General features: G+C 39.5%; 1 protein-coding gene across 1 annotated transcript; it reads right to left on the bottom strand.

The window, feature by feature from the left end:
* Window positions 1-5548: 5548 nt before the first annotated feature.
* On the bottom strand, window positions 5549-6637 carry LOC142471018 (olfactory receptor 11A1-like). Its single transcript, XM_075577816.1, has one exon. The coding sequence runs from the start codon at window positions 6635-6637 to the stop codon at window positions 5693-5695; it is 945 nt and encodes a 314-aa protein (XP_075433931.1). The 3' UTR covers window positions 5549-5692.
* Between the last annotated feature and the right edge of the window lie 3848 nt (window positions 6638-10485).

Below are 10485 nucleotides of genomic sequence, written 5' to 3'. Positions count from 1 at the left end.
ATCTAAAGCGTCCGGCACCGCGGGTAATTTAAAACCCCGTGCAGACGCAGACTTTTTTTTTTTCTTTCGGCACCGCAGGCGCTTCTATTGTTCAGCGTCATTAGGCGCTGATTGGCGAACCGGCCGCGCGCAGCCGTGAAATGCGGCTGGCGCGCGGCCCATTCCGGCCAAAAAACAAAAAGGTGAAAAAAAAATGCGGTTAAGCTTTAGATTAAGCTTAGGCGCGGCTGTATATGCACATTAGTTAGGTTGTTTTGGGCACCACTATTAGGGTGTTATTAATGTATTTAGCCAATCCACCTTTAACTGCTTATTGAGCAGCTTGTGACAGGTTAGTCCCTCATTTTTCAAGGTATATAATCTCCCAAAAAGGTCCCTGTAATTCACTTTTCACTTTACTTGCATACATGTAAGTATCTTCATTGGTATATACCACTTTCTAACTGCACTAAGTTACATTAGCTTACACTTAATTTATTAACCCATTCATGGTATATTTCAAAGTACATTTGTATGCATTTAGCATAGGGACCTAGAAAAAAAGGATGGTGTATATAGCGCTAAAAATAAATGTGAATACAATGAATATTAACAACAATGTGATAAATAATATATAAATGAGGCAAGGCTCAAACCAGGAATAACTAACCCAAACACAGTTAGTGAAAACACAAGAAAAACAATACAGACCGGCGCCTTACAGTCCAAATAATGGGATAAAGATAAGTCCAGTGATTGGCTGTAATGTCCAATGAATGGTAGTCCAGTCCAGTGGACAGCAGGCTCCTCAGCAACAACAATGGTATGATATGCAGGGGAGACAAGAGAACAGAATCATAGCGTAACAAGGTAAGAACATAACATATAACACATAGACATGAACAAACAAGCACATACAACACTAAACAAATAGGCTGACTAATATATAGAGAATTTAATAAACACAATAAAATACAGAAAGCTGTTGAAGAGCAGGTCTAGGATCCGGTGTGTAAAACCGGAATCCTACTTACAGCAAGTCCACAGGATATAGGCAGGTATATACTGTATAGGTGGTCCGGCAGCAGCTGTTGGTGGACACGTGCCACTTGTAGAAGCCTGTAGGTACCTCTTCCGATCAATGCCGGTTTGGGCGACACTGCAAACAGCTTCACTCGACGCCTTCCGTTCGCGCCCGGAACTGCGTCACAGTGGGCGGGATGGCATTCCGGAACTCACTTCAAATGTATATACTCCTGTATACCGCAACCCAAGGAACTCCTGCAAAGGTCTGCTCCTACACTACCGACACACTTAATCCGAGCAGGGCTAGTTCCGCAAGCCGGGGGATGCCCCGGCTTGCTAGCCCCACTCCCTCGGCGTGCCGCGCGTCACCGATGCGCGGTCACGCGTCATCGAGTGCCAGCGCCCCCTGCAAGCGTGTCCAGGGCTCCCTGAGGGAGCCCTGGTGTCCCGCGATGTGGGGGACGGCGGCAGGGGGTTCCGGGGGACCCGGCAGACCCGGCAGTGGGAGGGAGAGCGCCCCGATCGGAGGGCGCTCTTCCGCTGCTTCGGCGCGCGCCCGGCACCCTCCGGCGCGCGCCAGGTTACTGCTGCGGCCGAGAACGGGCAAATGCTCGAATAAACTCGGCCGCAGCAGTATACCAGTTAACTGATAAATGACTCTCAAAGGCCCAATGCGTTTCGTGCGCATGCGCACTTCTTCAGGGGGTAATTGGCACAGTCCATGATGTCTTTAAGTACTGACAGGAAACACACCATTGGTTAGATGAAATGTCACTCAAAATTTGATTTGTGCTGACCATGGTTGGTTGGAATACCTGTCAGTAATGTCCTGTGTAATAAGCAGCCTAACACACAAATACTACAGACATATATACATAGAAACACTCACTTTAGACAAGAGTTACTATTCATACCTGATACATCTTATTAATCAGACCATAATTAGTATAACAGTTGTAAAATCAATGATGTTAATAACATAATCTTTTTCCATACTGATGTAACACATTCTGCACGCCTTTGGCTTTTATTTTTACAAATTTGCAGCTGATGATATTAACATAGTTACCTATTAGTAATAAAAAATATAAATTAAAATTTATAAAAATACATAAAAATCTTTTATATGGTTAAAAATTTTAATTTAATAAAAATATTTTTTTAAAAGTTCATTTAAGAAATTCATTTAAGACAAACGCCTAGATCGAAATCAATGTTGAGACCATTAGGTGAGAGGGTCTTTAATTCATAGATCCAGTAGGCTTCACGCCTACTGATCTGCTTTAGTTGATTGCCTCCCCTCCAATTAGTCTGTACGGTTTCTATGGCTTGACACTTTAGACCCATCGGATTCCTATTATGATGAATATTAAAATGATGTGAGACACTATGTGTAATTAAACCTCGTTTTATATTGTAAATGTGTTCATACACTCTTCTCTTGTAACATCTTCTAGTCCTACCTACATATTGCAAGCCACACGGGCACTGCAACAAATAAATTACAAATGTGGAGTGACAGTTTATTGATTTATTAATAGTATATGTTTTATCTGTAACATTTGATTTAAAGGTTTCAGTGCTACTGCTAAATGAACAAGCCATGCATTTTGTGCATTTAAAAAAGCCCTTTCTTTTGCTGCCTGATTTTGAAAACTGAGTTGTCCAAAGGACAACTAGGAGCTAGACGCATTTTGATGTTTGGAGCTTTTGTAAAAATAATTTTTGGTTTTTCCGGGAGACATTTCGATAGAGTATTATCACACAGGAGCATAGGCCAATGTTTGTTGAAAATCTGGCGAATTTTTGGCACCATCTCATTGTACTGGGTGACAAAAGCCACTCCATTGTTCTGTTCTATTTCATTTTTATTTTTATATTCCAGAAAAGTGGCCCTCTCAATTTTCTCCACCTGAAGGGATGCTGCCTCAAGTATATGTTCTGGGTAACTTCTGTCATGGAATTTATCTTTAAGTTCATCTGCCTGAAGCGCAAACTCCCCAGGATTTGAACAGTTGCGCTTCAGACGGGTGAGCTGGCCCTTTGGGATGTTCCGGATCCAGCTAGAATTGTGCTGGCTGTCTGCCCTGAGGTAATTATTAGCCTGGACAGACTTAAAATATGTTTTTGTTTCTATTTTATTATTACTGATATATATTTTGAGGTCTAAAAATTCTATATGTTCCTTGTGGTGGTTAAAAGTGAATTTTAAATCCCTATCGTTAGAATTTAAATAATTAAAAAACGATTCAAGCTGTGCCTGGCTGCCTGACCAAACAAATATAACATCATCTATGAAACGGCGCCCGAGCACTATTTGGACTCTAAGGCGCCGGTCTGTATTGTTTTTCTAGCATAGGGACCTGCTATTGAGACTCACTTTGACGTTGGTAGCAGGCTTGTCATTATTTGATCAAAGGATGTAACCAAAGTCTCCTTTGTCTTACAGACGTAGGTTTCACTATGTATATTTATTTCCCCATTTATTATTAGCCCAATGGGAGAAGCGCAGGGATTCACTTTCTAAGTATTTAACTATGTATTTTTTGTCATATTGGATGTAGCATTGGGTACATTTCTCTTTTGTTGAATGCTTTAGTTGTTCATATTTCTGGATCGAACACAAAGCAGCATTAATTCTCCACTCCTGGTCAATTTCCTGCAGATTTCCCTAGCAGTAAGGAATTTAACATTGGCTACATCTGTAGTCTCTCCTGATTCAAATGCCATTGTACTGAGGTACATTGGATGAGTGTGTCATCAACTGCCCCCCTCTTTGGTTACATCTCCCTCCAGATTTGGTGGAGTTTGAGTTTAACACTCCCAGTGTGTGTAGAGGTGTTGGCATGCCTATCAGCCTGGGTGGCATGGGAGACATTGGGTTTAATGAGATTGGAGACTATAGGTGATGCATGCAGAGGTAACGACAGGAGACTTGCATTTGTAAAAGTAAATGTAGGCTTTTATTCAGCCAAAGTTCAGCAACAGAAAACATAGCCTTTTCTTGTCCCAGAATGAAAAAGTCTATATACACATAGCATAACATATGTCATACCCTGTGCCCCTCTACCATCTTGGACACTTTCCTCTCTCTCAGTGTGGGCTGTACGTTGGACTCGTTAATTCTCCTGCCTATTCCACAATTGGGAAAGACGGTCCGTGAGGTCCAAAAACGGAGCACAGCAGTTGCGAAGAATGGGGGCTACAGACCAGAAAAAACGATTAAAAAGACTTTATTGTACAGTATGGTAAGTGGGGGGTACAGAACTACTCTGACGTGTTTCGGGAACAAATCCCTTTGTCAAGAAGTATTTGTTCCCGAAACGCGTCAGAGTAGTTCTGTACCCCCCACTTACCATACAATAAAGTCTTTTTTATTGTTTTTGCTGGTCTGTAGCCCCCATTCTCCGCAACTGCTGTGCTCCGTTTTTGGACCTCACGGACCGTCTTTCCTCTTCAACTCTGGCGTGACGCACACATTATACAGGGGTGAGCTGCTACATGAGTGAGTACTATACCTGTTTTACTCCAGGACGTTTTTATTTACGTTTTAGTTTGTTTCAGTGAGATGGTAGACATGACCCTTATGGTTTATATATAGGTCTGTCACCACCTTACAAAGACCCATATACTGTCCCATTCATTAAGTCATATAGGAGTCAAATACATACAGGTTTTTATGAGTCTCATGTAGCTACAATCAGAGCTCTATCCCCTATTTCAAGTGATCATCACATTTGAACTGCATACAAGTGTCCTTTCTGCAGCTGATCCCTGATATTTGGGACTTGTTCCCTTGAACTTTGTCTATTCCACGATTGGATTATCCTCTTTGTGGCTGATACCCAACAGACTTAGGTTTTGTAACAGGCTTCCCCCTGTTGCAGAGACCAACATTAGACCAAAGTGAAGACACTCTGACAAGATAAGCGGTGCCCAAGACTACAGACAATACCATGGCTCAGTGAACTCTTGACAGAAGAGAGAGTTTGTTAAATTGAGGGATGGATAAGCAATAACCCGTACCTACGATTAGCTGTTGAGTGGCGATGGAGGGGAGAAATGGCAAGGTCCAGGACAGCCATGTCCTGGGCCCCAGTGAGTTTTGAGTGAAGTAGGTGGGAGGGAAAATAACAATCCTGCAAATATTATAAACAAAATTTGATCAAATTAGTATCCTGTTATGTACACGTAGAATCCCAATTTTCCCAGAATAAAAGATTTGTTGCATTTCAGTACCACAGGTAGTATGAATACAATTAGGTTTCGGATAATGTCCTTGAAGTAGAACATGGTTCCCTCTGGCCCACTGGGTTAAGTTCTGGATTTCTGAGGTGTGAGTGTACTAAGGAGTATTAGGGTTCTGTCTGTGTACTTTTAAAAAAGTTTGCTGAACGTTTTCAAGCAATACTTGTTATCTCCTAATTATATTTATGTTTCTACATCTTGTTATACTTTCACTTCTATAGCTCAATATAATCACTGTCGAAATCTAGCACTATTGCTTGCGGAGAATAATAGGGCTGAAATATCTTCATTGATGCATATTTTCCTTAATGTCAATATACTGTAACAGCAAAACTACACTTTATAAGAGGTATCCTTACTGCATCTACTATATCTTTTAGTATAGATTACCGCTTTCAACATAACCCAATAGAATTGACCTTCTGTAGTTTATCTCATGCTAATCAAAATATGTTTGTACCCTTATACTGATACATTTCCACAGAGCTGTCTGGATCTCCTTGTTCCTCAGAGTATAGATGATGGGATTGATTAATGGGGTGGCGACTGTGTATAGAAGAGAAGTGAGTTTCATTACAGTCAATGACTGTCCTTTGGATGGAACCACATATTTAGCAAACAGTGTCCCATAATATGTGCACACAACAGCCAGGTGAGAGCTGCAGGTGGAGAAGGCTTTCTGTCTCCCAGTGGTGGAGGAGATCCTGAGGATGGTGAGGGAGATACAGACATAAGTCACAATGATGAAGATGAATGGGAGAATAACACAAGGGATACATAGTAAAGATAATACTGTTTCCACAATTAATCTGTTTGAGCACAAATGTTCTAAGAGAGGGGTTAAATCACAGAAGAAATGGTCAATGACATTGGGGTTACATAACTGAAATGAACAAACCAAAATAACCATATTTAGTGTTACTATAAAACCTAAGAACCAAGACCAAATAAACATTTTGCAGCAAAGCTTAAAGTCCATAATAGCAGAGTAACGCAATGGGTGGCAAATGGCCAGGTATCTATCATAGGACATCATTGTAAGGAGGAAACATTCAGCACCTGCTGAGGTAGAAAATAGGAAATATTGAGAGATGCAGCCAGCGAGAGAGATAACGGCTCCTTCTGCCACTAATACGTATAGCATGTTAGGCACAATAGCTGTGGTTAGCAAGATGTCAGACAGGGACAGGTGACTGAGAAAGAAGTACATGGGCGTACGAAGCTGGTGACTGGTTAACACCAAAACAATGATCAGGATATTTCCAGCTAAGGTGCAAATGTATAACAGAAGGAAGACAAAGAAGAATAAGATCTTGAAGTTGTGAATGGCTGGAAATCCCAGAAGCAGAAATTCTGTAACCGTTGTCTGATTCTCCCGGAGCATTGTGGGATGTTAGAGGAAAAGAAGATCTTCATATTAAATATCAGTTCTCGTGCTGCAAGGAGAAAGAGTTTATTCAGACATACAGATGCAGCGGCCATTATTTTAACAAATCACGCGGCGTATACCCCGGAATACCCATGTCATTGTGCGGGATTTGGTCCAACCGTACCACCTTAAGACGCGAGTGCAGGCGAGTGCATAAAATGGCATTTTAGTGTTCTGGCTTTTAAACACCTGAAATTGACACAGTAGCAAAGTACTGTACATATTACAATTCATTCAATTCATTTGCATTAAATTGCACACAATCCATGAAATTCAAACAAGGCAACTACAATAAACACATGTGCCTGGAACAATTGGCCGCATTCATGTCGTGTGGAGTACAGCAGCGCACACGAAAATTGTGCCGTAATTTGTTAAAATAATGGCCGCTGCATCTGTATAATACATATAAGACATAAAAGCCTTGATATATTAATGGTACACAAATTACACTATACTTTATTGTACTTTGTACAGCTCAACCCCGTTATAGCGCGATCCATTACAACGCGGATCCGCATATAGCGCGGTGCAAACGTGGCTCCCAGTTTTCTTATTTATGAATACTTTACAACACGATTATTGGTATCTTAAATACTTTATTGTACAATGCATACAATTGTACATTATTTCTAACGCGATCCGCTTATAGCGCGATGTGGTTCTTTGGACCCCAACCACTGCGTTATAAGGGGGTTGAGCTGTATAATTAATAATAATAATGAAAAAATAATAATATATATATATTGAAGAGGAGTGGAGAACTCTCGAGAGCTTGTCCTATGACATAAATTGTTAGTCCAATAAAAAAGGTATCACCTAATACTGAAGAACTCATTTATTCTGCACTATCGCAACTGGACTAACATGGCTACTTTCTGCTTTATATATATATATATATATATATATATATATATATATATATATATATATATATATATATATATATATGATGTATAAAATTAGACAGCGCCTGTGATAGTGACCAGCCACACAGCAGTCTTTCAATTAAAAACAAAATCACCAAAGAATTGTGTCAACACAGATGGCCTATATTAAATGCAATATGCAAGATGTATGTGGTGTATTGGCTCAGGTGGTGGATATAAAGAGAGATGTGAAAAGTAAAAAGTAAAAATATGCAATAAAAATGCATTTTGTATTATGTAAAAATAATAAATAAAAAATATAAAAATTGCAAAAAATGTCCTTTCTCCCAATGATGGGTGAACCTTGTAGGATATTGTTAAGGTCCGGGCCGCTTCTTCCTTGGGGTCAACAACGTCCCAACAGATATCTATTAGAAAAAGAAGAGGAAAAGCGCCCGATCCTTGTGTAAAATCCAATAACAAAGTTTTAATATCATTAACATGACAAATGCACACTCACAATTTGTCAGTGCAAAATAAGCATGGTATGGGTGAGCCCATGCGCCAACGTGTAGCCTGTTCACCATCTGCTTGCTCCGTCACATCAGACCTCACTGCTGCTGGTGTCACCTGGTAGATTGTCCCTCCGGCAACCCGAAAATGCAGCCTGTGGTTCCTAGCAGACTCAATCTGTATTCCCTGAGTCGCACGCATCACGCAATACAGATTGAGTCTGCTAGGAACCACAGGCTGCATTTTCGGGTTGCCGGAGGGACGATCTACCGGATGACAGGTGACACCAGCAGCAGTAAGGTCTGATGTGACGGAGCAAGTAGACGGCGATCAGGCTACATGTTGGCGAATGGGCTCACCCATACAATGCTTATTTTTCATTGGCAAATTGTGAGTGTGCATTTGTCGTGTTAATGATATTAAAACTTTGTTATTGGAATTTACACAAGGATAGGGCACTTTTCCTCTTCTTTTTCTAATATATATATATATATATATATATATATAAAATGGAAATATTACTGTATGCTCATTTGCATGTCTTAGACAGGTCTGCAACCCCACCTTCCACCATTATCACCCAGCATACAGCACTTCCACTGCAGCAAGGGATTCTGGGAAATGACATGCAAATGAGCACACAGTGCCACCTTTTGTCTCAAGCTCACATTACATGAACAGCCCTTAAGCCAGTGCATGCTGCTTTAAACACAGCTTTTAAACATAGGCTGGAATGAGATGCAAAGCCAGTAAACCCACTCACAGACTGTTTAAACACAGTATATATTTATATATATTTGCTAAAAAAAAACAGTTTAGGGATAGGGACAGAATAGCGGAACATGTTATATAAAATACATATTCTAGATGAGGTTAAAAGAATACAATATGTGCTGTACAGGAATTATATATTTCACTATTATATTACATTATACATTATATAGTTCAATCTTTGAAATATTTAGACGACAGATACGGTACAGGACTTATATATTTGCACTTCCAGTATTTATATCCAGTGGAAAACAAACAAAAACCCCAGTGAAACATCATCCACTGATATCTCATAAGTGGAAAAATAAAGTCATTTCTGACTCCAAATAATGGCAATCAGGTTTCTCTTGCTTCTCACATGTTGCTTTTCCGATGGCTTCTGGGAGGGTAAATCTGGTTATATCTGTATAACACTTAAAGAAAATGAGGCAACTATTCCCTTCTTCTCCACATGTGCTTAAAGATATGTAGTACAATTAATGCAGGCGCACATATTGTGGCACTGCCCAATGATCCAATTGCAGGAAAATAATAAAATAAATTGATAAATTACTTGGGATAAATCTTCCCTTTGGTTAATGGTTCCTAATACAAACCACAAAACGATATAAACATTGTATGGTTCAATTTAAACTTAAAATAGAAGTGATAACTGCAGAGAGATTTGCAGATGTAGCCAGCGTCATTGTTTCCTCTGGTGGGATATGTTTGGATATGTTGGGATATGATGTGATATGATGTGATATGTTGGGATATGTTGAGATATTCTTCTCTGTCACTGCCACTGAATCTTAACATCCACTGCAACCAGATATCCCTCTTACAAACACTGTATATAATATTTTTAGGCCCATTTAAATCTATTACAGGCCCATTTAAATCTATTACAGAGTGCTTTTCCTGGTAATGTACAGGTTAATAAAAGCTTCAATCAGACTTAGAACTTTTGCAACTCATATTGACAGATTTATTATAAATCATTCTTCCTGGCAATGCACAGGTTATTAAGAATTTATATTAGTGTAGGGACCCTTGAACGTGGTCTGCCGTGAAGTTTGGCTCAAGGGCTTACAACAATTTGGCCAAAATGTTAAACTAAAAGACCATTTTATTTATTAGTTATTTATACATGTATATTTAGGCACTGTACCATATATAAGTTTCTCTGGATGTGCACTGAGCTTTGTCTGTGTTTTATGTTATGTCTCTGGTTTTAAAGGAGCATTTTATAACCCTGTGTACAAATACACTACTTATGCTCAAATTTATTCTTACTGGGACTTTTCAATGATGTTCATATTTTCTGCTACAAATTAGTTTGGTGGCTTATTAGTTTTTATTGCTGAGGTTAGTGATTACCCAACTACATTATTCTTTAGTGAAACAATTTGTGACACAGGGGCATTGCAAAGTTTCTAATCTGCAAAACTGGAGCACAAATGTGGCATAAATTAAGGGAAACTTCTGAACGTGATGGGATATTTCCTACAGCAAATTTGTTGCACTTTTTTGTACATGTTTTGCTATAGTTTTGAAGCCCGGATAAGCAATTAATGTCCAAGAGAATAATCTCTGGATAAAACTTAGGCAACAAAAAAATACTGTCCCATTATTACTTCCCACAATAAAATATTATTATGGGTAGAA

Source organism: Ascaphus truei, chromosome 20, assembly GCF_040206685.1.
Source record: "Ascaphus truei isolate aAscTru1 chromosome 20, aAscTru1.hap1, whole genome shotgun sequence".
NCBI lineage: Eukaryota > Metazoa > Chordata > Amphibia > Anura > Ascaphidae > Ascaphus > Ascaphus truei.
The sequence above is the reverse complement of the archived record's forward strand: the minus strand, read 5'-3'. Positions and strand labels throughout refer to the sequence as shown.

What these genes read in the sequence shown, in the direction of transcription:
- LOC142471018 (XM_075577816.1), bottom strand. Translation starts at nt 6,637, where the DNA reads ATGCTCCGGGAGAATCAGACAACGGTTACAGAATTTCTGCTTCTGGGA.